The sequence below is a fragment of the Prenolepis imparis genome, unplaced genomic scaffold (genome assembly GCF_030444845.1).
Source record: "Prenolepis imparis isolate NDT839.2.m4 unplaced genomic scaffold, iyPreImpa1.0 SCAF_7, whole genome shotgun sequence".
NCBI classification, from domain to species: domain Eukaryota; kingdom Metazoa; phylum Arthropoda; class Insecta; order Hymenoptera; family Formicidae; genus Prenolepis; species Prenolepis imparis.
The window spans coordinates 1,215,839-1,243,783 of record NW_028141165.1 but is presented as its reverse complement, the minus strand read 5'-3'; the positions used below and the strand labels follow the sequence as shown (position 1 = coordinate 1,243,783).

The window sequence follows — 27,945 nt, the reverse complement described above, 5'->3', positions numbered from 1 at the left end:
AAAAAGCAAAGTTCGTACGATTTTTTTTCGCGGAGTTATTACATATGAAAGTTACCCATACACTTTTTCCATTTAATGACTCCAAACCCTCTCTGCTGTGTGTGTATGTGTGCGTGCGTATGATTAGGAGAGGGAAATGCACTATATACTCGTTTTTAGTAGCCTGCGAAAGAAGACACGAAACGTCGAGTCCCGAAGAAATTTCGATTTTGCGAATGTTCTATTTTAAATATCAAGTATAACATACACAGAGAGAATTTTCTCTTAGAATTTACCGTGAATTTATTCTGAGAAAATTCTCTCAGTGTACGTCATGTAAAATTACACGAAACGAAAGATTCCTCGAGTTACGATCAATTTATTAAGGAGAATTGGGAAATTTTCGCATAATATTGCTTTATGAAGTCTGTAAAGAGTCGCGGGTATAGGCTTTATTTGCTCTCACCGATATAACAGAGTCGGCGGACTATTTTTAAGCTGCTTATTTACGCAAACTGCCTCATCCGCGCCCTCGCTTACGCCCTCCCGGAGCACTCTCTCGAGATGGTTTATCGAAAATCTTTTCGGGAGACTTCTCAGAGCCCGCCGACTTGATTTATTTTCCTCGGACGAGGAATAATTGATCGAAGAACGTCGGAATCGCGGAAGGAATTACGATCGAGTTCTTCAGTTTCGTTCCGGGGTGTCTCGCGAATGTGTCTTCGACAACCTGTCTCTCTTACGTCAACGGACTCGCGATAAATCACGCACGTCATTTCCGGTGGGTCTCTGCTTCTGATACCGACCTTTCTCAAACGCGCCGTCATTGTCGAAAACAAAGGGAATTCTTTCAAACCTGAATATGTTTTTGAGTTGTACTTTCATCCGATTAATTCTCGTGTCAACCTCGTTGAGCGAGATCTGTCCTTAGAAATATATATTCTTCCTCTCGGGGAAAACAAAATCCCCCGCTTTTTTTATTCAATAAGACCACGCGAGATTGAGAACCGCAGATGAGTGGAAGGCTGAATTCCCGACATCGATCTAAAAATTCGCACTTTTCGCCGAAGAGACGATCGAACGTCCCAGGTAGCAAAAGGAGAACGCACAACCTGTACATGAATAATATTTGACAATTCTTCACGCATAGTAAATTAAATGAAGAAGCTACCTGTTTCTTCGCTACATTTGTGTTCTACTAAATTATTTCAATTCTTGCACGATAAATTCATCAACAATTTCCTGCCGAAAGCATTCTACATGTATCCTACTATATATAACTTTTCGAAGTTTCTATATTCTTACTTCAGTTAGAAATATACTAATCCGATAGTGTATGTGTATTATTCCTAACATTTGGAGCATACTAAAAATTGGCTACAATTTCATTAATATGAAGTAACAGTATCGAAATAATGTAGCACTGTCATAGTGACTACTTGTTGATGGCATCTACCTGATTATATTTAATTTCATGCATACGCGCTTTACGGGAAAATAAGATTTTATTACAATATCATGCTACTGTTGTAGTTCAACGATGAAACATTTTAATTACTATATACTGATGGAATGTATCCAATTATTATAGATCTATACGCATTTAGGTAATGTGTGTTCATCTCTAGCATATAGGATTTTATCATATTATCATGCTACCGTTGTTAACTGATTTTGTCCTATACATATTCTATTATGTATTATCATTCTTTGTTTTAATATTTCTTTGTTTTTATCTGTGAGTGGAAAGAAAGCTAAGTTTCAGTATCTTCTCAGTAGCATCGTAGAAAGTATCGCAGAGGTTATCTATAAGATTTTATTAAATTAAAAATAATTACACACAAATATTATTTGAGCACCAAGAATCGCTATGACTGTCTATGGCCTTTTCTCGATTTAATTTGTTTATACATATCGCAGTCTTGTCGTAATTATTGTTTATTAAATAAGATACAGTTGTTTTCCTATTCATCTTATTTATTCCGAGAGACTACTTTTATCTGCACTTTTAATGCATTTTTTACAAATAAGTGACTATTTAGGTCAATTATATACAATTTATATTCAATTTATATATAATGAATATAATTTAATAATAATAAATATAAAATTTTACGGAGATTTATAAAGGACTGTTAATATAGTGTATAGACAGATAGAAATGTGAGGTACATTCAATGAATTGTAGTGCAATATAAACTGGCATAAAATACAAATTATTTTCAATATACAGTAGTGCGATAGAAGCTGGCATGAAATACAGATTACTTTCGATCTACTGTAGTGCGATAGAAGTGGAAGTAAAATACCAATTACTTATGATCTACTGTAGTTTGAAGGAAGCATGGATGAAATACTACCTACTTTTGGTCTACTGTAAAGCGATAGAAGCGGGAGCGATAAAGTACAGCCGATTTCGATCTACTGTAGCGTAGTATATGCTGTCACAAAATGTGCGTCACGCTCAATCTATGAGGCAATACAATTAAAAAAGCGTGTTCGGATACAATTCAGATATTGTATGAACTAACAAGCTTCCTCATCGAGAACAACATTTACCCTTCCATTATTGATTACGACTTGCTAGCATTGAGGAACGTAGGGAGAGCGGTTATAGCTGCTTTTTAGTTTGTAAAATTTAGAATGCTACAACCGATCTACCGTGCTACTTGGGCGTGTAGTCGCTTCAGCGACGAAATCGCGAAATTTTCCCTATCCACGTACACACGTTCTCGTCTCTCCGCGGCTTTTCTAAAATTATCGAATTCCGCGTTGCAAGGATTGCGAGAGGGAAAGAGAGAGAGAGAGAGAGAGAGAGAGAGAGAGAGAGAGAGAGAGAGAGAGAGAGAGAGAGAGAGAGAGAGAGAGAGAGAGAGAGAGAGAGTACATGGCTGCTAATCGGCGACTCTATCTGTTGGCGATTAATGCGGCGGAACGTTTACTTACCACGTGTGACTGCCGTGTGACGAAGCCCCGGTGGTTATTTCGGTCGTCAGCCATTGCACCTTGTCCTGAAACCGGCCAATATTACGATATTTAACGAAAATATTATCGAAGAAGATATAATAATAATAAAGGGAATAAAAAATCAGTTTCTTACGGCGGTATCAAGCTGTTTAATATAAACGCCGGCTTGTCTTTAATTACTTATCGAGATTTTTGACTCAATCAGTAAATTACATTGATTCGACATTGACATAAATCTCGCGCGCGATTAGTTCTCTACTTGAAAATATTCTTACACATTTAGATATTTATAAATTATATGTAATAGTATATGTGAAAGTAAATTGTCTGTGTTTTAAAAATACTGAGATAAATTGTTTTTATCGTTGAGTTTTATATGTATATTAATATATATTAATATATAATTATATGTATTTTATATATATATATAATATATAATTATAATTATGAGTTTTTATGTAATTATTATGTATTAATGTAATAAAAGAAAATTAAACATGATATAAAAAGATTTATCAGATAAAATATATCAGATAAAAAAATCTGATAATTATGGACGGAAATTACACACGATTCGCTCTTTTTTATCTGATTTAATCAAACTTCTCGAGCAAAAGTTTGATACCTATAATAAAAGTAGAAGATGGCGCAAAATTCTCATTCTTTTCAGGCCTTCTTAATTTTTTAAATCACTCGCAAAGAAAAAAAAGACAAAAAATTGATTGATAATTGCAATATTTCTCCGCTGGACGATTTTCTCGATTGAATCGCGACCGGATATTTACTTCGACCTCGTATACGTTCGTGAATCCACGCTAGCAGTTCTCTCTTGAACGACATCTTGGCATCCGCAGAATTAACGTCATTAAGCGAATTGATCGTGGTTTCACGCGAGAAACGAAAGGCATCGCGCGCACATGCACACGCACGCACACGCGTGCACGTCTTATCACAGAGAGACAGAGTCAGCCATCGTCGAGTCGATTTACGTGTCGTAGTATACGAGAAGCGTTAAGGGCGATCTGCTGACGGTGCCGTCGTAAGACAAGTCAGCACGAACATGATGTGAAATGTTATTCGATATATATTGCACTATCAATACGTAAATATAAGTGTAAAAAAATGAGAGAAGCAAAATATACAAGCCGACACATATCGTTTCGTTTTCCGACTCCAGAGTCTCTAATTAAAGGTTTATTATTTTAGAATCTTTAGAATGAAAATTTAACAAAGGCATGAAAATTCTGAAATCTGAAAGATTATTTCTCAAAATCGTACGTATGAAAAATTATAGATTCATGCCAGAAATTATATATTGATACAAGTTCAAAATATAAAAAAATTTACATTTTTTTTCTTATTTATTTATAAATATATGGACATTATTAAGAATATTCTTCCTCTATTCTTCTATTATAAAACTGTAAACCATTATTTAATAATGATTATGTGATATTCTCGTTCAAAGCGATCTATAAAATATCTAAACACGAGTTATTTACTCATATATGTATATATAAGTTGACTTGAAAGTAAAATTAAGTTAAACTACTATATCGATATCAACACAAAATGCCGTGTTTATGAAATATCCTAATCTAATTTTCTTAACCGCAGCGCGAGAGAAGTAATAAAGATAAAAATAGAAATGAAACGGATTTAATAACTTGCAAGCATGCACAATATAGCAGAACGTAATTGCACACCGTGAGAAAAGTAATAAAGATGATAATCTTAACCGCCGCTGTGAAAGAAGAATAATAAAAATGAAAACAAGAGAACATGAAACAGATTTAATATCTATCATGCAATAACGCAATCAGAAAAAAATATCCATTTTTTTGTTACGCTACTTATTGTTAGATTACATAATTTATCCAAGAAATTGCTTTGGATACCCGGGTACCCATTCTTTGACAGAAGGGTTAATAAAAAAAATATTAATTTTTTTATTATGCTATTTAGATTATATAATTCGTCCTAAAAAATCACAGGAGATGAATTTTTTAGGAAGACAAGGTGATTTCAAGGCGATTAGCAAGAGCGAGAGTCACTTCCGATAAGTGACTAAATCGATCCAAGTAATATCAGGTCTGATAAAGTGCAGGATAAAATCGCCGAGGAGTGAAGATATATAGTCGAACCCTCTATACTCTCAACATCCCTATTCTTAGCGCTTTTATATCAACCTCCGTATCTTTTTCTTGCGCCGCTCCCTTTACCCTTCACATTTACCGTGTCACCGTAGGATAGAGTGAGAAAACGAGTGAAAGACGGACGATGGCATGCACAATTCACGACTTTGTCTATTAATGCAACCTATACGATATTTAACGATATTTTCATTTTGCGCGCATTTGTCATCGAAATGAGATTGATAGACGAAGAGAAGTGTCAAAAACAAAGCTTGATTCGTAAAGTTTAGAATATAGAGACTGCAGATTTAGAGTTATACCGGGTGTCCCATTTTAAAGGACCCACTCAAGTATCTCAGAAACACTGCGTTAAATCAAAAAATGTTTCCTACAAAAGTTGTAGGGTTTCGAGGGGGACATAACATAATGACATAGTAATATTCATATGACCTTGGGCGGCGCCTCCAAGGTCAAGTGAATGTGAGAATGAATTTTTAAAATGGAAACCCATATTTTTTATTATAACATCTTTTTCTACTAATTAATTTGAACAACTTTTATCTGAAGCATTTTTTTATTTTCCTAATATTTTTTCTTCTTTTCAAAATTCATTCTCACCTTCATTTGACCTTGGAGACGCCGCCCAAGGTCATATGAATATTACTATGTTATGTCCCCCTCGAAACCCTACAACTTTTGTAGGAAACATTTTTCGATTTAACGCAGTGTTTCTGACAATGAGATATTTGAGTGGGTCCTTTAAAATGGGACATCTGGTATATAGGATTCGACTATATGTCAAATTGTCTTTCCGTCAAAAACGAGTTCATGTATATTTCTTCAGATCGATTAAAAATACGAGAATGAGATTGATAGACGAGAAGTGTCAAGATTAGACCTTGGTTTATGGAATTTAAAATAAGGAAACTGAAGATTAGAGTGGGGATTCTTCATATCGATTAAAAATACGGCTGTATACGAATAACTCGACTATAGTAATTGCCGTAAAACTGCGGTCGACTTTTCTCCAGGACGGTAGTCACGTTTCTTAGAGGAAGGAAAAAAAATCACGTGAAAACCGCAAATGGAGCGCACGTCGCGTGTAGACACGCATATCCTATCTGTACGAAGCCATTTAGCGCTACGGCTACATCCGATTGCAGGGCGAGACTCGCAAAAAAGCGAGCCTTTCGTTATTATATAAATTTTTCACAATCTTATTTTTATTTCTCGGCTATCTGTGGATAGTCTACAGAAATAAGTACCATTGCTATTTTCATAAAAATGGCATCGGACAGATATATAATCGTGTCGACACATATGTCGCGAGTTTTTATCTTAAATTTCGAATGTGGAAAAGCACAAACACACACACATATACACGCCACACCCATCGAGTGATAATTTCGATCGATGCGAGCGTGTTATGATCAGACGAACAACTGTCGTTGAAACGAAACGAATATGAAAATGAAATTTACGCTCCGATGCTATCTTTGAGTAAAATTCGAAAAATACATCTGCGCAATATATACAGGAGAGTTTTATTTAACTTGGCCAGAGGGAATATTCTTTTTACGAGATATTTCATGTTTTACGTCAAAATATACATAAAAAAAAATAAAAAAAAAAAAATCTCGTAGCTATCGAATTTTTTTCATCGCGACAAATATTTTCTAAAATATTGATTTATGTAAAAAAATTATATATGTATGTAACTCTATAAAAAAGTATTTGAAATTTTTGGCAACGCTTATCTCCTCGAAACGACATTTTTTGAATACATTTTTCTACACCATCGAAAGCAACGAAGAATAGTCGAGTGAAGCGAAAATAATATTCTGTCACATCGTCTAATAATTAAATTCCGATATAAAAAATTTTAAATAATTAGCACACAATGTTACGATAATAATTAGCATACAATATTACGAATATACAAACTATATGATATTATACGATTTTAATAACTATAAGCTATCACGTACAAAATTGTTGACGCTCTTTACGTCTTGTTTATCGCTTGCTCTCGCTCGAAAATGCAACTTCTTGCGAGCTTACAGCAACGAGCCACGCACGTACCTTCAAAGCATTCTACGTACGTGTGCACACATGCATGCATGCACTTTTCGTTTATCATTAAAACGACATCCGTCATCCCTTCGATCCGTTCCCGATAACAGTTCTCGATGCGTTCTTTCGAAAATTCGACACACTTTACGTACGCGACGTGCCCCGCATCTTACAGAATATTTCAAATGAGCTTTATATAACGGTTATAAAATTCTCTCTCTCCGATATTCCAATAACCACGCGACTTCTTTGTGCAAAGAAAATTAATCAACAAAGAAGGCACGCGTTTGAACAACGCTTCGAAGCGAATCGATCTTTCTTTTCCTGCAAAGTTTTTTCTTCGCTAAAAGAAAAATGCAAAAAAAAAAAAAACCAAAGTCGTAAAAATAATATGCCTCGGCGAGAGATCCTTCGGAATCGCATATGTATATACATAAATGTGTCCCACATCTGTACGAGAATGCAAGTTCGAGTATAAAAAAAGAAAAAAAACGAAAAAAACGAGATATACAGGGGCTCGCGCGAGCGAAGGTATCTGGGGTTAACAGATTCGAAGAAGAGGAACGGAAAAATCGGAGCGAAAATGCCGCTCCGTATCGGGGGGGGGGGGGGGGGGTCTTAATACAAGTATAAAGTATATCATACATACCTTGTCGAGAAGAAAATATCACGCGCTAATATTCGGGGCCGTTCGCAGCGCCTCCGCTAGCACACGAAGACGCGAGACGCCTCCTCTCATCCACGTCCGACAGCGACGGCGACGTCGTCGTTGCAGCTCGACCTGGCCTCGCGCTTCATCCGTAGCGTGCCACGATCGCGTCGGCGGCGAGCTGCGGCCGCCGTTCCGGGATGCATTATTATAGCGCGTCGTCTCCCGAGAGCCTCTCCTCTCGAGTCGATCCTTCCTTCTGGCTTTCCTTCCTTCCTTCCTTCCTTCCGACAACACGGAGGGCTCCCTCAATTCCGCGACACTAGAAACACGCACATGACGCGGCTACTACTGGGCCCGGAGCGAGGATCGCGTCTACCGTGTATCGGAGTATCTCACGAATCCGGATTCGGATCTACGTATATATGTATGCACGTCGTCGCCGCGGAACTACGTAGAGCCAACTATCTCGCGCGATGACGGTGAGCGATGACGGTGCCGTGTCAGTAACATGTCGTTCTGAGAGAGATGGAGAGAGAGGTCGCCATGATATCCGGACAGGTCTCGCCATCTGTTGACAAAGTTGCGAGTTTAAACACCGAAAACGTTTCGTGTCGATAATATCGCTGTACGACTATCCCGTTGAAGAGAGAAAAAATATATATTTTATTGTCTTTTTAGAAAGATTAAGATTGTCATATATTTATAATTATTTATATGATTATACATGAGCAATTTTATTTTATTTCTAAAAAAATGTGTTAAATATATCTTGAAAGGGCGAAAACAAAACAAAATCAATTTGCAATATAATGACCACATTAAAATATAAAATTTATTCGTAGTCTTTACACAATTAATAAAATCCTTTACTACGTGCAAGGAGTAGTCATATTATAATGTTCTACGTACTTCATATCTTTATGTGATAAGTACGTTTCTGAGATAAGATTACTGCAAATACAAACTTCACAGAAAATGAATGTAAATATTATTCTCAATTCACGCTACTAAAAAATTCATTCATTTTCTAAATGTATATGGTTTCATGTTCATATCGTATCTTTTGCGAGCTTTACATAGCTCATCTTATCATACCTTTTAATTATAGCAATTAATTTTCGATGCAATACAAATTTCGATGTAAAATTTTTGCCTATAATTTAGATTGAAAGCTTAGATTGAAAGATCACGCGAAAAAAAATCATGATTAAAATTTTATTTTATTTTATTTATTTATTTATTTTTTTAATTTTATTAATATACTTCCTAAATCTTTAAGTGATTATATAGAGAGAAGCTAGAAAGGTCAGTTATAGTGAGGTACATCATTTTTTTTCAATCATCTTTTCTCTAATTCTCGCTTGTGATCCATTTATCTCGATCTACATCGCTTCCATAAAAAGACATAGGCTAACAGATGGAAGGTGACGTAAATAATGCTCATGAGGATGATGTCGGGCCAAAAGTTGTGCTCGTCGAAATCGTAGCGGTCCAACACCTCGGTTCCTTCGGTGAAACAGGGTAACTCGACTCCATCGCAGGCTGTTCGCAGGAAACAGGTCGTTGTACATCTCGTAGAAAAATGTGTATATATTGATGTAACTTACATATGTTGTGCACGCCTTCCCATTGGACAATGGTGAGAGTTTCCGTCGAGTGTAGCAACCACGAGACATATCTTACCCATCGTATGTATACGGGTAATGAGCTGTCAATTATTAAGTATCGATAAGAAGAGAGATAGAAACTGTGCAAAAAAATTATTTAAAAAATTGAAAATAAAGTTATAATTAAAATCGCGGCAAAATTGTTCTCACACACGCGATTTAATAAATCATCTTTCTCGTTTAGAAAGAAGAGTTTTTCGTTCATCTTCTTTCTTTTTTTAAATTCAATACAGAACTTGAAAAGGTAAAACAACAAACTCTTTGCCTCTATTTAGTAATAGCTTGACAAAAAAATAACATAAATATATTAAAATTTACTCAACAAGAACAATGACAAATACCTGAGTTTGATAAAAGGACCCATAGTTATCATAAGAATATAGTCAAAAGGTACCAGATAGGCCATCGCCAGTGGCACGCTTTCAAAGGCAGCTGAGAAGAAGCATCCTGAGAAACGCGAGAGTTCAATCAATAAATCTATGATTGGAACGATATTAGCGATAACGCTTACCGCAAGCGGTGGATACATTCATCGTGAATATAACCACCAGGAGAGTCAAACCAAACGCGTCCATCGTGGGCCTTAGTCCCGCGAGCCAGTACATGATCGCGGCGAACAACACTGGTTCTATCAGCAGACCCGGTATCTGAAAATTTCGAATTTTCGCAAAGCACGCATGATTTTAAATAAAGGCAGAAATAACGGAGGACTCTTACCAGCGATATCATTCGCGCCGCGTAGTAAAGATGAACGGAATACATGCCGGCCTTGTACTCGCGAAGTAGAAGCGGCAACTCCTGCGGGATCAACGCCAAGGTCGAATACATGGGAAAGAACGTGTTCTCGCATACCAAGAGATATATGACACCCTCGACGGCTTGGATGCCCAACTGGTCGAGGTTGATGGCGCCGATGAAGCAGAGGCCGGCGACCGTCGCGACGCTCTAAAATTGAAGAAGAAATAAGGAAGCAGCAGAGCCCGGGGAAGAAGAAAAATATTTTCAAAGTAAGAATTATATTAATATCTATTTTAATTATCGCAGATTTAGAAAACGTTCTTAAAGTTATGCGACACGAGTGACCCGGCGAAAAGATAATCGGTTCTCCAAGTCATCCGATTACTCATAATTACACGGAATTATCTTGATTTATCTCCGAAAAATACAAGGTTTAGAATATTTTCGTGACTACTTACAATCTTTTGCAGCATCCTAATGAATTGTACCGAAGGATCTCGCAGAACTTGCAGAAATCCGCGATGAATTAGCCAGTAAAGTCGAAGCCAGCAGCGCGGTTCCTTGCTGCATCATATAAAAATCGCGTTTATGCATTAAGCGCAAATAACACAATTCAGATTTTCTTCAATATATATTTTCAATATAATTGCGATCCGATTTACTTTTGACGTATCTTTTGCAAAAAGAAGGGGTATACTTACAAGGAGCGCAATTCGCGAATATCTTCCTTAGCCTGAAACAAAGAGAGATAAAGTATAATAAAGCCCTTTCAATTATTTGTTTTTAATGTTAATATTTATTTCGCAATGAGTTTGCTTACAGTGCGTCGCGATCGGATGGTATCGACCTCTTGTTGCAGTGCATCGTCGATCTCGTTGCACGCTTCGCTCGTGAGAAACGCATCGCAGATCTTCTGCGCGACTCTTCCGCTTCCGTCCGCGTCGCCGGATGCAATCGCTAGAGTCGCTACCAGGAAATCGGCCGGGTTATAATTGCGCGGACACTCGTACCCTTGGCTATGGATGACAATGACAATATCTTATTTTAATATATATTTAAATTTCAACGAGCTAGAAAGAGGAGTCTATATTGCTGGAAAACACCCCTCTTTTTATGAGACTACATACCTGGAGAAAAATTGTATCGCTTGTGTAGCGGTACCAGCAAACGCCACTCTACCACCTGCTAGAAGGATTATTCGATGAAAGTTGTCAAAGATGATGGAACTCGGTTGATGTATCGTGCACAAGATCGTGCGATTTCTCGACGCGAAGGACGTCATGTGCGAGACGAGGACATTGGCCGAGTGTGCATCCTGTCCCGTCGTCGGTTCGTCCAGGAACAATACTTCGGGATCCGTCAACAGCTGCGATTTCATATACAAAGTTGAAAATTTTCAAGGGGATGAAAGTATATAGATAGAAATACGTACTTCAGTAGCGAAGGCCAGTCTCTTCTTTTCCCCACCCGAGAGAACCTTGCCGTCGTCGCCGCCGCCGATCCGGACGTTGCGTCTCTCCGTTAGACCCACGTTCCTCAGCAAACGATCGATCTTCAGTCGAATGTCCGACACGTGGATTCTTCCGTCTAGTTTCATTCTAGCCTGGCGGGAAGAAAGTGTAAAATACTTGAAAGAAAAAAAAATAGAATGAAGCTTACCATAAACCAGATGTGTTCGAGCACCGTCATCGACTCGATAAACATATCTTCCTGGTGCATGAAGCCACTATGACGCTGCATGTATGACGAGGTAACCGATGCTCCATCCACGCGAATATCACCGTGCACGACGACGCTAGCTGTCAATTCGCAAATAAGAGAGACAAATTTTATTTCAAGTTGTTCTTCCTTCAAAGATTGAAGAAGAGAGAGAGTTCTGCTTACATCCTGTGCGAAATGCCAGCGCCGTCATCAGGGAGCTCTTCCCAGCACCGCTACATTATAAAGAGAAAAAGAAAGAATTTTGATTAGGAAAGACACACCAGTTGATCATAGGATATTGATGATCAATCAATGAGCAAATAATTTACCTGCCTCCTAAGATCGCGGTTAGCCCGCCAGGTCGTACGACACCTCGGACTGGAACAAAGATAATCAAATGTCACATCATGTCATTCTTATTTTATTCTTATTGTGTTGAATACCATTATTGATGAGCTGCTTGCTTATGGTGCGTCGATTTCGATCCATCGCATAAACAGACAAATTTTGCCAAGAGAGCATCTTGCACTTCTCTTATGTTGTCCTTGATATAAGAGAGGACTCTTCCTCGACGAAGGAGAAAGCAGAATATAAAAATAATAATATAAAAATTTTCTTTTTTTTTTTAGAAGATAATTTTCGAAGTATCTCTTGCTCGCGATATTGCAGATTGTAAATTATATCAACTTTATATATGTGTGTACATATCATTCTCATCTCCTATAATCTAACAGCATTAGAAACTCAACAAAGTACGCAGTTAATTTCTTATCTCAATTCTCCGTCACAGTTTTATTTCGTTCTAATGCTGCATGATTGTTTATTTCATAAAGTCTCTTCGTTTTATGTATACTAGAATGAGAAATTTTCAAATTACATATATATATTAGAAACGAAGAGAAAATATGCGCATTGAAAAAAATTGCAACTCAATGATCTGAATTAAAGAATTTTCAGAATGTTTTCAAAGTAAATACATTACTAAAATATAAAATCCTATTTCGAAGAAAATAATTTAAATAAATTTTATTTATATTGTATAAATTTAATTTTCAAACAAAATTTTCCCCCTTTCTCTCTTTTTTTTTCTATTGTTTATTTCTTTGATATTCTCGCGATGTGAAAGATGATAAAGATATTGATTATCCCTACAAGCAATTGACAAGTAAAACGAAATAGATACACCGATGCACTTGTCTGATGCACTGATCCTGAAGATCTTTGACGAGTAATACGAAGGGCAAGAAACTGACAATCAAGCGCGAGACTGAGATCGGCAACTAAAAGCAAGCGAGACTCTTGCAGGCGTTCCATGCTTTCCGTCAGCGCGCTACCACCACTCGATGCACCTGATGCACTTCGTTTCCCTTCTTCGCGTTACTATCTTCGCAATCGAATATCGATTCGCCAACGATCAGAAAATTCGCCTATAAAATTAAAAAAAAAAAAACTTTAAACATGTTTTCTTTTACATATAAATATCAATTGTCAAATATCAATTACATTAATATCATTTATAAATTATATATTTTTTAAATATAATTTATTTATAAATATAATTAATAATTAATATTATATAATTAATATAATTGATATGTTTATTAATTATGTTATATTAATTTACTTTCTCTCTCTATTAATTTTTTAGACTGCAAAATTGTAGCTTCTTTTTCTAATCGATATCAAAATTAAGGCAGACCAACGACCGGGTAATCTGACACCGGTGACGCTCGCAAATCAATATAGCTTATTTACGTAAGACACTAATACCCTTTCCCGAGGTTCCCAGAAATTGTCTACTTCATTCGCAGTGAGTAAACGTTCTTCGTGACACGAGAGCCTCGCCGGTAATCGAAAACCGAAACCCTACATGTAGTCGAGCGTAGACTAGCGCGGCCGATCCGCTATTGGAATTGTCACGCGTTGCATTTTCAACGATCGGCGAACTTATAGCTGAGAGAGAAACAACAACGGCATTCTCTCTTTCGCGTATCGCGTTGCCTATTTCCAGCCGAATGACAATCTCGTGATCTCGGTGTGATCTGCGGGCCGCGAACAATATCGCGGAATCGGCAAACGTATGAATGTAGATCCTGATTTTTTTTTCCTAAGAGACGCGCTCTCTCGAAGGTCTCCCAAGACCTGTCTCTCTTACGTCCTAAATATCTCTCTCGTACGTGCGGTCGCACGGTATGCATCACAACCGGTTTGTAATAGTATCTAGACGCGAGCGAAAAAGAGCGGGTAACCCCGATACAGGAAACGCCGACATATAGATATGGTAGCTGCAAGTTGGGGGAGGTGTGTTTCTTCCAGTCCCTTATTATTACGTCGCCTTTTTGCGGTCGGCGTGTGTCAACATCGATAGCCCTAACAAAACTCATGAATTGTACCTCTAATAGTCTTCGCATTTGTAAATAAAAAAAAAACTATACGCGCAACTTGTTCTCTTTTTTTATAATATGTTTCTATTTAGAATATTATGGGAGGATGCGATTATGCATTCAAATTGTATTAAAATTATTTATTAAAGAAGTATGTCGCAACAAGAGCGAATTGTTCGTTCCTTACAGATCGTGTCCTTGTTCCTAAGATGATGATGATGATTACTTTGAACGGCGAGTTTTCGACAATAGGGCGAAAAACGCCAGGAGACGAAACGCCGCGATAAGCGCGAACAAGCAGATAATGTCCATCGGGAGGTCCTCCTCTTTGAAATTGTAAGTCTGGAGAACGGTGCGTCCCGACTTTGGACACGTGACATTACTTACGGTGCAGGCTATAGAATCGATCTCTGACCACTGGTTGACCAAAAGAGCCTCGTTGCCGAAACGGAACCAGGACAGATACGAGAACCAGACAAAATAGGACGGCACGGACCTGTCGCACGAGTATTATCGATCAGTTATACCTTAAGTATTAGTGTCGTATTAGTGTTAAAAACTCTACAATACTCACGCCGTGTTTAGAAAGAAGCCGCCAAATAGCAGGAAGGGTATTATCACCGGAGGACCAACGGAGAGAGCCGTAGTCACGCTGTTGCTGATGCAAGATATCAGATAGCCTGCGAATGAAATAAAATAAATATAATTATATTGTATTATATTTATTTTATTTATATTATTTTATTATATTATATTGATGAACTTTTTTTCCTGGATGATTACCGAACGAGGTGGACACGTTGGCCACGAGAATCAGCACGGCGGCGGCGACAAAGAAGTGCCTCATGTCGGGATAGAGGCCGATCATGGGATAAACGATGGTGGTGAACATCAGTGGTATCGCTAGAAATATCGGCGCTTCCGCCAAAGTCTTGCAGATGAAGTAGACGTCGGTGCGATACATGCCGTTTTTGTGCTCGCGAAGGAATATTGGTAATTCGGCGCAAAATACCTGCATATGGATAGATACGTTTTGAGCTTACACGAATTTTTTTCAGCATTTCCTCCAATAAGACTCGAAATAAAAAATTTAAAAAAACATATCTCGAAATATATCTCACGTTAATGACGGCGAAGACGTTCTGGAAAGTCATGCAGCTAAGGAAGATGAACAGAGCGCCGTTGATGTTCATCACGCCGTCCAGATCGATTCGCTGGCCGAAGTAAGTAACGCCGATCAACAGCGAGATCATCTGCGACAGAAAATTCAAGTTTATTCCTTTTTGTACATCGTGTAATTTATCCTTTTTTTGTCGCAAATATTTGTGTTTGTACGAGAGGGAAACGTACGATAGTCTGTAGGAGGCGAACTTTGATGAGGATCGGTTCCTTGATCACCGACAGCCAGGATCGCCACAGAACGGCGCGAAATTGCTCGCACCAGCTGGCCTTATAAGGCGAACGATTGGGATCCTTGGAATGGTACTTGATGGAACTCTCGATTTCGCCGTGGACTATTTCTGCCTCCGTGACGATCTTTCTGCCGTATTCGCTGCCTCGGAAGCTGTCGCACGTTGTTTTGATCGCGTGTCTACAGGCCAATTCGCGTCCCGGTACCACGGCCAATAATTGCACGAAGTAATCGGCAGGGTTGTAATTGCTGGGACAGGCTGCGCCGAGTCTGGAAGAAATTATATTATACATCGTCGGCTTTCATTTTTAAAAATATGCGAATCTAATACAGTTCGATGTTTCATTTGCTGAGCTTACGTCTTGAAGAAGGAACAAGCTTGCGCGGCCGTACCCATGAAGGCGATTCTTCCTTCGGCCATCAGCAGAATTTTGTCAAATAGAGCGAACAGCTCCGACGAAGGTTGATGTAAAGTGGCGACGATCGTTTTACCACTTGCTGTGGAAATTTGTTTATTATACCTTTATATCGCGAGATAATTTCGCTCGCGCAGCTCTTATCGCGACTCACCTGCCAACGCCTTCAAGATGGAAACAACCTGATGAGCCATGAAGGAATCCAAACCGGATGTCGGCTCGTCGCAGAACATCAGCGGCGGATCGGTCAGTACCTCGGAAGCGAAGGATAATCTCTTCATCTCGCCGCCCGAAAGACCCTTCACTTTACCGGGTATCCCTATCGTGGTATTTCGGCATTTCGAAAGGGCAAGCTGCTTACGAAAGGTACCGACAATTACAAGAGTTATTTTACAATAAAATTAATTTTTGATACATTTTAAATACATTTTTTAAAAATAAGTACATTTTTATAAAATGTATTAATTTTGAATAATATAATATAATATTGGATGATTGCAAAAGTTCATGCCCGATTTGAAGTTATTACCACCATCTATGCAAATCGGGCACGAACTTTTGCAATCATCCAATATATATTTTACTATATAATATAGCATAATATATATTTTTAATAAATTTTTAATATATAAAATGCATAATCGTCGGTGAAAAGGAATATTGATAAGAGTATCCCGCATCTGATATTCTTCTCGCTCACTTGCGTCCACTTTTAACACGATTAACGCATTACCTCGTCGATGACCTCATTGACCCGCTTGATCCTCTGATGACGAGGTATGTGTCGATCCATCCGCACCGTCGCCTGGAACATTAGGTGCTCCGTCACTGTCAACGTGCCGATGAACAGATCGTCCTGCTGGACGTAAGCCATCCTCGAAGTGAGTACGCCCGGTGATATTCTTCGACCGTTGGCGGCCATCAGACCGGATGCGGACACTCCACGTGTCGTGCGAAATGTCAGTGCGTTTAGTAAGGTCGTCTTGCCTGCACCTGACGCGCCCATGATTACGAGCAATTCGCCAGGATAAGCCACTCCGCACACTAAAAAGGATGTCCATTTATTTTTCGAAATATGCTAAAAGCTCCATGAACACACATGCGCATTCTGTAAATCCAAAAACAGTCCATATACATAATCATAAATAAGTTTGCGATTAAATTATATAATTTTATATATAATAATGAATAAGAAGAATACGTAAAAATAATTAAAAGAATAATTTTTGCATTGTTTAAAAAAAACCGAAATTTGCGATTAAATTATATATTCTATTATTGTATATTTTTGTACATAATATTGTGAAATTTAATCACAAAATTTAATTTTTTAAAAATATAAAAATTACAATTATCTTTCATTATTCTTTTTCTTATATATAAACGGAAACAGCATATTGTATATATAAGAAAAAAAGAACATATATATATATATATATATATATATATATATATGAGAGCATATATAAATAATTATATTTATATATTTACATATGATTATATATGATATATTTATATATGATTTCATATGCTTTTTTTCTTATAAAACTGTCGCAAATATGGAAAAAAATGCAGCTTTTTGTTTCTCATTTCTTTTTACCATCCTTTAATATATGCTTCTGCGCGATGAACTTTCGAGGCCTGAACATTAATTTATCCCAGATCCTGTTGGTTTTCGTGCTATAATAGACATTAACGTTGCTCCACGTGTATGTAATTCTGTTGCTGAAGATTTCGCTGTTGTTGAAATTCACGCCTGTCGATGTGCTCGAAATCGGTTTCAGACTAAAGGAGTTCTCGGGGCTTCCGTCATGCAATCCATCTCTTTCGTTTGCTTCCTATAACAATAGAGCTTCTATTTTCTTATATATTTCATATTTCAGTGTAAATAATAACACATTGTCAAAAAAATGTATGATTTCGCTAATAATTTTAATCGCTTGAGATGAATTGTTTCAAACTACAAAGTATTTTTTAAAAGAATTATTTCGTCAAATATTTTGGAAAATATTCGAATATTCAGGAAAATTCTTTCCTGACAAAAACCTTCAAAGTTCATTTTTCATTGTGTCTTTATAAAATTCTTAATATCTTTGTTCGAAAGAAGCATCAAATTAAAAAATCAAATATTGAATTAGATGTATTAAAATTTACTTGTGCATAATTTTGGCTATAAAATGATTTTATTTTTTTAACTTGACAAAAGTTTAATAATTGATTACTCGAAAATATTAAAACTGTCTCGATATATCTATTAGAGATAAAGATTGATTTTATACAAATATTGGATGACTAATTTGTGATAAAAAAATTGACATTTATTAATTCGAATTATAGCTTCGATCGCGCAATCGAACTCTCGCTAGAATCGGAAATGGAACGAAGCCATATTAGATGTGAATGACTGAGGTTTAAAAGCCATATTACGAAATGCATATATATGAGAATAAGATAAAAGATAAAAAAGATAAGAAAATAAAAAATACGCGGATTTCGATTTAATTCACTTCTCATTGAATTCGTAAAATAAAATTTAAGATAATCTGGTCAAATTTTGCTTATTCTCTTACTTACAAAGGAGATTGCATGATAAGTGACCCTTTGGCTTTTTCCGGTGGAAGTCGTCGGCGTGGTGGGTATCAACGGCTCCGTTTCCTCGGTAGCCGTCATTTTTCTTCTCGTCGATGACTCTTCTGGTTTCTTCTGGTACTCTTCCTTTTTTCGCAGACGCGCCGACAAGTATCACTCGATTTAAAAAAATACAACAGTCTCCGATATTAATTACAAGTAGTAGAACGTGTTTATATACTCGCGTGATGTAATTTGCGCCGACGAATTCTCGTAAAAATTGAAGCAACGCAACGGTTTCGAAATTCGGGTTTTTATTTACAAGACAGACACCGACCAATACAGATCTCTCTATGTGCACGTTGTACAAAAAATTACAATATTCCAATATCGTTGCGAGACGACGAAAGAAGAGAAAAAAAAAGAAAAAAAAAATTGCGAGAGCGACGAAACGTGTGTCGAAAACCGCGCACGAGACAGTACAGTGTCACGCTCTTGGAAGAACGAAAGAGAGAGAGAGAACCCGGCTTCTCTTCCTCGCGGTATCGCGGATGCGTGTATACACACATCACCTGCGTGTCTACGACGATATATACGCGAGGAACGCCCCTCTCCGTCAGTTCACAGTCGTATGCACAGTATCACTCTATCTCCCCTAATATACATACAGAGTCCCCGGTAGGACTTTTTTTTTTACAAATCCGTTCGGTGAAGATTAAGATATCAAAATCAAAAATTCGATCGAGGGATTTCGAGAGATGTACACACGTACATGTATTATCTATCGCTCCTATATGTATAATATTATGCGTGTTTATATAGATGAGGAATTAAACAATTTAAATGTAATGCACTAGTTAAGAGGATGATGATGATTATGATGATGATATGGATATATGCGACATTGTGTGACGCAGTCTGCAACATTATTTATTTTTTTTTCTCTTTCCTAGAGTGTATTAGAGATCATTATCTTATCTTACATTATGTGTATGTATGTATGTATGTGTGTATGTGTGAAAAGAACGCGGTACGGTCGTGTCGTCGCTTTAGAGCCGTTTTTTTTTATTTTTTATTTTTTTTTAGAAAGCGTAGCGGTCTATTACGTAGGACAGCGCTGAAGTATGAATGTGGCCCTACTGATTCAACTATATCGCTATAATATGTGGATTGCGGTATATTTATCAAAATATATATATATATGTATTCTCTTGTAGTATGTGTGTGGTTTCGCGTTATTTTCATATATCTATATATGTATGTATCTCAAACACGATATCGCACGCGTGATATAATAATTAGGAAAGATTTCACTTGTCATCGGCATGAAACTATCATTTCTTTTTGCTCTCGAATAAGAAATAAATGTAAGACGTGAGAAAAGAATATTTTCAGTCGGCAGTGACGCACCTACGCAAATCAGCAGTTAATTTTGCGCAATCGAGATATTCAAAGGAAATTGGTTATCCCAGGATCAGGATCGCTCGTGGTAGATCACGATATCTTTTTTTCTTTTTTATCGGTGCTGCTTTGTCGTGTCACAGTTTCGCAAAATAGATATTGCTTTGGGTTATCACACTGTCATTGCCAATGGACGATGCGAGAGAAAGACCGCATCGTCCATTATCGAAAACGATCGCCAAGCTTCTTTTCGAATTACAAAAAACATTGCGATGCGTTGTTGCATTCTTCACGTATCACGTTTGACAAATCGAATATAATAAAGGTATCTATTTTTTTAATATAGGTTTTTTACAGTCAAAGATCTAGAGGAGACATATCTTTACGTTGACGAAGAGAATGTAAGACTTTGACGATTTATTTCGTGTTACAAGAAAAAAATAGATTCGCGTGTATCAATCATCTCATAGGCGTACTTGGCGTATCGCGAATAAATATCTTGAGAATGAACACCCCCTCCCGCCCCTCCGTTATTTTTTACGAAAGAAAACCAGTTTCTTATTATATACGATTTCAGATTTAAGATCACTCGACGGAATTTCAAACTTAATCTAAGCCTTAGCTGAGCGAAACTTAAAAATCCTGTTTCGTGATATGTACCGTACGTCCGTCGTTGAAGAATGTATTACTATACCGAACGTAGGCACCGACTGCTCGTGCTGCGTAGGGTAATAAGGCTCCGAAAAAACAAGTACGAGCCTAACGTATTTTCGAGTCTCTTGAGAGATAATTTTACTAAATCAATTCTCTCGGATAATATGACATCCGCTGACACCAGCAGCAGCAGCAGCAATTATTTTATACAGTCTCAAGTGTATACTGGTCGCGGTCGCCAAAAATTTTCTAATTAACGACAGTGTTGGAGTTACGGAAACAAAGACAGTCTTTACTCTAGTCCACAAGTGTCCCAAACAAGCAATCGATCGCGACATGCTCAAATATATCAGAGCGTTCACCTTAACATTGATAACGCACACGCTGTTCGATGATGTGTTTGTGACTCGCATTTTCAAGTGCTTTCAAACTCATCGCGCAAAGTACGATTGTCGTCACCGTTCACGTAGTCTTATTATTCTTGGACATATTATGCGATGCCCAATTCAATGACGTTTTCCACGAATTGCAGAGGGCCTCGTCGAATTTGCCTCTAAAATGCTTTTGCGCTTCGTTTTCGGACATTTCTAGGACCTGAAATGATATTTAAACATCACCGTTTAAGTGTATCGTCTTTATTAGTTGTAGTATATTAACGGTTGTATCTTGCGTAGCGATTATACGTACCAAAGTATCTCTAAGATAATTTAGATCTTTCTCCGATGAGAGTTCAGGCAGTCCGGTAGATATCATCATAGCGAATAGGGACAATATAAGTCCCCCGTGTTGACGCAAAACCAAAAAGGCTTGCTCGCAATAGTTCTGAAATCTTTGAAACTCGGCGGCGTGACCCTTTTTCGTTTGGCCCTTATTTATAACGTGTACAAAGTCGTTGGTCAGAACAAAGGGTACGCGTTCGCGTCTGAATCCAAACTTCTCCTTAAAGTGGCCCAAGATATGACCGAAATCGACGTGAAACAATTGTCCAGTCTTCTTAACCATTATATTGTCAGAATGTCTGTCGGCTATTCCGAGAACGTAGGTAGCGACGCAGTAACCCGCACAACTCAAGGTAAATTCCTCGATCGCTTTGTTCAATGCTATTTCCGTATGGTTGTGATCCTTTAGCCAAGCTAGTAAAGAACCTCTCCTACAAAGAAAGAAAGATAAAAAATTTCGTCGTTTGAATTACGTTTTCAATGTGTTAGGTGTATAAATGAACCTGAAGGCCGCTGTCGCAGAGAACGTGCCCTTCTCCTTCTGGATGTTCGCGATCGTTTCCGCATTCAATACTACCTCTATCATCCCGACTCTATTCTCCGTAGATATGCAACCGTATGGATTCATGCGCAAGTCCAAACCCTCCTTCTTCCAGAGCTTATCCATAATACGTAGCATTTGAAGTGTCAGCATGTCCTGCCTCAAGTCATCTCCGTGTTTAAGGATTAAGTAGATATCTTCGCCGAAAGGATCGCTATTTTCGAAAACTAGCCACAGCGGCCGCATCTTGCTGTCCATTACTCGACACTTTTCGAGTCTAGGACGAAAAAATGAGAAGCGATCGCAATATTAGAAAAAAGGTTTAAAATGACGTTTCATAAATTTTGAAAACAACAACTTACTTGATGCGATTCCACCTGAAACTCGGGTCAAGAGGATTAAGGACGTTGGATATCGCCTCTTGACAGTACGGTTCCTGGATAAAGTCCTGAAAGCCCTGGAGAGCAGCTTTACGATCCTTCTTCAGCTTCACTTGTTCCGAGACACTCCTCAATTTATCCAAACACTTGAGCTGCTTGAATAGCGATCGCATATGCTGTTGACTTCCTCTGCAGTACGCTTCCAATATGAGACCGAAACGAACCGACACCGAGCCGACTTGCATTTCTGACCTAATTTTCATAAATCGAGCAAGTGAGAAAGAAGACTGTAATAGATAATTCAGAATAATGTGTATGAAAATGCAATCAACCTAAGATGCCAAAATAAGAAGTGTCCTATCCTTTGATTGTTAAGTGCCCGTTTCAAGAGAAACTCCGTCAAAGGACACGCCAGATAATTCTCGTGTTTTAAGGCCTGAGCGAGCTGCAGCAAGTAAAGACTGAGATCATCGTCGGTGACATCCTTTAAACAACGAACCGCAAAATTTCGAACGTTTTGATCAGCGTAAGCATAATCTAATAATTCCAAAGCCTTTTCCGTTGGCAATTTTGGCCATAGTTGTACAAGTGCCGTAGCCTCCGCGACTTCTCTGCAAGTATTCGCAAGTTTCGATTTATATCATACGTCGCTTTCCCTTTATAAGCAATCAATCTCTTACCTATGATCATTCCATTCTACGCATTGTAATAGTTTAGCTAAAAGCGTCGGAATTTCACGAAGGCAATGATGCCTCAACGTCCACATTGTCTTCTTTTCTTGCTCGTGTAATTCGTGCAACGGATCCCGGTCAGTTAATAATCTCAATTGCTCCAATTGTTGACTAACATCCGATTCCTGATTCAACTCGTCTTTAGCCGAGCGTTCGTTTGATTGTTCCCGCAACGTTTGGGCATATTCGACCATTTTCTCCGGTGTAGGATAAAGAACACATTGATCTTTTCCGTAACTAAAACAGTAAATGAATAAAATACAACATAACGCACAAATTATTATATATATCTCACATTCCATAAATTACAAAACGTGTAGTTACTTTGGAAATGTTAACATAAGAGCGGCCGCTCTGTCTATATGAGGATTCGAGACCACTGTCCCGAGAGGATGAAGTAAATCGTCATTTTGTATATCTTCCGCATAAGTCCACGTATATAATGTCATAGCCCCGGTTTTCAACTGAGATTTAAAATCATATATCGTTGTATTCGCCCAACATAAAGGATTTATAAAGAACTCCTGCTTCGAATCCCTGACCAGTTTTCTGCTCTTTAACCCTTTTGCAGTCTTGCTGATTTCATACAATACAAAACATAGCCGTGCCATTCGTGGTATATCTCTGACTTTGAGGTCGAATTTGAGAGTCTCTTTCCATTCGCAACTGCCATCGGGATTTACAACAATTTCTTTGGTTTTTTGACTTTCGCAGAGAGATTTTCCACCGTAAAAAAGGCCAGCTTGTAGTCCAATCTATGTACAAAAAAATAAGAGGAATCGGAATTAGAGATCCCTTCTTTTGATAGTCCTATTTTTCCAAAAATGTTTCCAGAGTATTATAACATACCTCTACAGTACGATGAGCGGCGTCGCAATTAAGTCGAGAAATTCCATTCACGGTGAAAACGAAGGGTTCTTCGAGTTTCCACGCCGAAATGTGCTTGCCCTTCTTACGCAATGTTAACGTGGAAGACGACGGTTTTGTACGCTGCAACGTGTCCACTTCCGGATTGTCGAAGGCGTTATCTTGGTCCACGGGTACGCTCTGTTTGCTGAGCGTAACCAGCGTCGGTGTGATGTCTTTCGCTAGGCAATCTTGAATATAGCTAAATTGTATGAGCGGCGTTTTGTCGCCGATCAAATATTCCTCCTGTCCGCAAATCTTAAGCGTAAAGTCGTTCGGTTGTTCACCCCGAGTATTAAGAGTGTTCGCTCTTTTGTTCAAGATTATCTCGAGTAATTCAGGCGGCGTAGTGCTATGTGTTACTTGAAAGGTAAACGCTGTCTGGAATAATAGGATTTGTCATTTTCAGTGATAATTTGTTAAGAAAAGGTATATAAAAGTAATGTGGAAATATCTTATCTTAAGAAATATTTTATCTTACCTCTGAGTTTTCGAATTTAGTGACCAAAACGATATTTCCGTCCTTCAAACGAGTCTCAATATTCTTGGGTACAGTCGGCACTGGCGCTATCCTCGATGGAAACTGATAATGCACCTTTTCCGCCCAACTTCTCTTCTGTCTACTTAAAGCCACATCATCCCCCAAGAGACGCATTTTCCATCTAAAGTCATTGACCTCCGAATTTTTCAGGGCGGCGAACTCGTGCAGACCTTTGCCGATTAAGCGGCCGATTTGCGAATCTAAATTCCTATCGCTTTTTATACCTTCACGTTCTATAACTTTTAACACCGAACAAAACGGTTTTATATCACAGAGACGTCTCGTTTCATCCCGCAATTCTTCTACTTCTGCATTTGAGTTGATGCACGAAAATACGTACGACGGTGCATCTTTTAATGTTCCATGAAGAGGGTACTTGCTAGCCTCGTCCCACAGATCCTGTTGAACATTAGTTAAGCGTATAAGTTTTGTACAATCGTATTTATAGCTTTTAATTTGTGCAATTTTGCATGTACATCGAATAAACATGTTTCTCCCTCGTATACTTTGTTCATCAGTTGCAACATGTATATATTTTTGTATACATAACATTAATATTTCCTCAAATTAATAATAATCAATGTCCATGAAAATAAAATGCATCTCTATCACGACATTAAAATGACATTCAATTAACTTTAATTAAATATACATGTTTTGTTTCCAAGATGCAAGAATCTGATTGTATTTTTTACTTTGAAATACACTTTTACAACATTACGCAAATTAGTCGATTAAAGTATGAGAATATGCAATCGTCAAAGAGGGTAAAGAATGTTACTGCGCAATGAAACAAGAGATATTACACAGGATGAATTCAGAACGAGTGTAATGATGTGGAACAAACTTTGACAGATTGTTTGGGAGGTCATGAGAAATGTGTGAGCGAGAAATGTCAATTGTTTTACACCTCCCAAACAATCTGTCAAAGTTTGTTCCGCATCACCCTGTATATATATACAACGTATGTTGTATGGCTCACCTCCTTGATCTGATCCAAGGTAATATTGCGATTGATCTCAAACGGTATGACAACACCGTTTGGCATGAGGCACGTGAGTTCCACCACCGCGGGCTCCTGTGCATCCCCGGGCCTCTCCGCCCAAAAGTTGTATTTGTACGCGCTCGGTATCGCGCCGTGCACCATGATGAATGAGAAGAAATTCGCCAACTCTTTATTATCAGGCACAAGAGTTAAACGCACGCACGTACGCGAGGTGGGCGAGCACCACGTACATACGTCGATCCACTTTCACATCACGACACACGAGACGACGGGAGAGCGTTAATCAAAAATAACTCCCGACCCGTCTACGCCGTCTGACAAATCTCTCGTTCATCTTTCCCATTTGCGGTGGGAAAGCTGGTTCGCGACGTTAGTTTCGTAACATCGAAGAATTCGCGGTACGGTGGATATATATATTATATATATATATATATATATATATATATATATGTGTGTATAATTATATATAAATCTATATCTATATATATTGCTATTTACTCCACTGTGTGACACGCTGCGAAATATTCCGTGTCTTTTCGCGATACAACGGGTAGGATCACTTCGTTCATTCACATCCGTGACGCGACCAAGTATTGGAACATCTTTTCCTTATTCTTTTATCTTTTCCAAACAGAAACAAAGTCTCCCACGCGCGTGCCAAGATACAAATAATCATTATCGTCCACACGTAATAACAAAACACGGTTCCGCCATTATATTTATTTCGCGTTCGACGTTCAACGTTCAACCAGCAGCGGCAGCAGCGTAGCACTGAAACGGGTCCCGTGTGAGACGCGCTTAAACGCGCAGATCTTCTGCGCATCCGGGGGCCGCGCTCTGATTGGCTGTCGAAAAAAGGAAATTTCTCGATGTTCGGATAAATTCAGAGCAGACTTCTATAAATATTATATATATTTGCAATTTGCAATTCATATATATATATATATATATTTATATATATCTCGAAATTTATTAAAAATTTAATAACTTTTATTTTATTTAAAAATTTATTAATTTTTTATTTATTTAAATTTCAAAATTTATTAATTTTCTATATATTTATATAAATATGACAATATATATTTTATATATATATATATTTTTTTTATATATAGACATATATATATTTATATTTATATTTTATATATAGAACATATATATTTATATTTTTTTTTGAATTCTCTTTTAGTACAATGGGAGCATTTACATTATAAACGCTTCGATCAATTAGAATAAATATAAATAGATAAGAGAACATATAAAAGAACAGAAACAAGGAATTAATTTTAACAAAGACACCGAATTACTTGACGATAGTTATCTTGACATTCTACATAAATTGTCCAACAAATAATCACATTTGTTTGTTTCTTATTTTTTAATGCTTACAATTTCATCTTTGTAAATACGAACAGTCATGACCTAGACACTGTAGAGATAGGAGGCCCTAGACAACTAAATATCTTTCTATACACTTGTAAGTAGTTTTAATAATTTTTTACTCACAGATATTGTATCACATTATAATTATTTTTAATATTAGTATACCATTCAAAATAACCCACAAACGGTGGACGTTGTCATTTCGGACTTGCTACTTTTCGCTTCCCAACGATGAAGTGTCTAACAAACCGAGTGATAAACGTTATACAGTGTTACCCATTACCATTTCAACAACGATGCTCTATAGATAACGATTTAATGGGCCTCGAATAATCATTACTGTAATAATGCGCACGACTAGCGTCATCGGACACGAATGTACTTTACATATTTTTTGTTCTTTACAAAGACATCGATTATTTTTATACTGAAGAAGGCTTAGTAAAGCCGAAACGTATATATTTAATAAAGTAGTTTAAATCTCATGATTAACATAATATCTATAATTATTTGTTAATTTTTATTTTCATCTCCATCCAAATAATTGCTCGTTTAGTTGGCCTATAATTTCGAATTTTGCGTTTAGAATAAATATATAAGGCCGGTATTCATAGTCCGATCTTATATTTAAGATCATCTTAAAGGCTGGTTTATAGAGGCCGTAAACTTTTTCCGTAACCGTAAATTTAAGGATTCAACCAATCACGTTGCCGAATCAAGCAACGCGATTGATTGAATCCTTAAATTTACGGTTACGGAAAAAGTTTACGGCCTCTATAATCCAGCCTTAAAGCCTAGTCTACAATAGAGTCGTAAGGTCGTAAACGTAAGAAATTGACCAATCATAGTTGAATTCGAGGAGAATAATCGACTGTGATTGGTCAATTTCTTACGTTTATGACCTTACGACTCTATTGTAGACTAGGCTTAAAGATGATCTTAAATATAAGATCGGACTATGGCCGGTATTCATAGTCGGTTCTTATATTTAA

The 27,945-nt window shown here is 37.5% G+C and overlaps 3 protein-coding genes across 9 annotated transcripts in view; all 3 read right to left on the bottom strand.

The window, feature by feature from the left end:
- Positions 1-8,312, bottom strand: part of Rhogap19d (Rho GTPase activating protein at 19D) — a 32,674-nt gene extending 24,362 nt beyond the window's left edge. For 4 of the 7 annotated variants that reach the window (XM_083042921.1, XM_083042925.1, XM_083042924.1 and 1 more), the window contains exons 1-2: positions 7,804-8,310; positions 2,926-2,990 (exon numbers count right to left, since the gene is read on the bottom strand). In XM_083042921.1, the coding sequence (XP_082899047.1) occupies positions 2,926-2,979 (54 nt within the window). In that variant the 5' untranslated portion in view covers positions 2,980-2,990; positions 7,804-8,310. Of the gene's footprint in view, positions 1-2,925; positions 2,991-7,803 lie in introns of all 7 variants that reach the window. The other 3 variants (XM_083042928.1, XM_083042929.1, XM_083042927.1) reach the window with 2 other exon arrangements.
- A 366-nt stretch (positions 8,313-8,678) lies between these two features.
- Positions 8,679-18,844, bottom strand: LOC145938145 (ABC transporter G family member 16). The gene is made up of 24 exons (XM_083041554.1): positions 18,698-18,844; positions 17,724-17,961; positions 16,857-17,167; positions 16,278-16,476; positions 16,067-16,205; positions 15,647-15,977; positions 15,418-15,549; positions 15,080-15,308; positions 14,871-14,976; positions 14,523-14,792; positions 12,356-12,447; positions 12,242-12,290; positions 12,096-12,145; positions 11,871-12,010; positions 11,644-11,814; positions 11,339-11,577; positions 11,032-11,227; positions 10,913-10,944; positions 10,670-10,775; positions 10,191-10,418; positions 9,985-10,120; positions 9,815-9,920; positions 9,414-9,514; positions 8,679-9,348 (listed from the first exon to the last, which is right to left on the bottom strand). Exons 1-24 carry the CDS (start codon positions 18,791-18,793, stop codon positions 9,179-9,181), a joined length of 3,867 nt encoding a protein of 1,288 aa, XP_082897680.1. The 5' UTR covers positions 18,794-18,844; the 3' UTR covers positions 8,679-9,178.
- A 144-nt stretch (positions 18,845-18,988) lies between these two features.
- Pi3k92e (phosphatidylinositol 3-kinase 92E) lies at positions 18,989-26,320 on the bottom strand. Its single transcript, XM_083042967.1, has 10 exons — positions 25,547-26,320; positions 24,505-24,963; positions 23,967-24,404; positions 23,442-23,872; positions 23,067-23,354; positions 22,719-22,997; positions 22,369-22,638; positions 21,969-22,283; positions 21,434-21,896; positions 18,989-21,340 (listed from the first exon to the last, which is right to left on the bottom strand). The coding sequence occupies exons 1-10, from the start codon at positions 25,709-25,711 to the stop codon at positions 21,209-21,211; spliced, it is 3,240 nt and encodes a 1,079-aa protein (XP_082899093.1). The 5' UTR covers positions 25,712-26,320; the 3' UTR covers positions 18,989-21,208.
- Positions 26,321-27,945: the final 1,625 nt, after the last annotated feature.

Bases quoted from the DNA above. Each gene is read 5' to 3' on its own strand.
- Pi3k92e (XM_083042967.1), bottom strand. From the start codon at position 25,711: ATGGTGCACGGCGCGATACCGAGCGCGTACAAATACAACTTTTGGGCG. The intron at 23,355-23,441 runs GTAACTACACGT...TTACTGTTTTAG, and splicing joins CTTATGTTAACATTTCCAAA to TTACGGAAAAGATCAATGTG. The intron at 21,897-21,968 runs GTTCATTTATAC...CTTTCTTTGTAG, and splicing joins TCTGCGACAGCGGCCTTCAG to GAGAGGTTCTTTACTAGCTT.
- LOC145938145 (XM_083041554.1), bottom strand. From the start codon at position 18,793: ATGACGGCTACCGAGGAAACGGAGCCGTTGATACCCACCACGCCGACG. The intron at 16,206-16,277 runs GTGAGTCGCGAT...AAATTTCCACAG, and splicing joins CATCTTGAAGGCGTTGGCAG to CAAGTGGTAAAACGATCGTC. The intron at 10,419-10,669 runs GTAAGTAGTCAC...CTTCAATTTTAG, and splicing joins TTAGGATGCTGCAAAAGATT to AGCGTCGCGACGGTCGCCGG.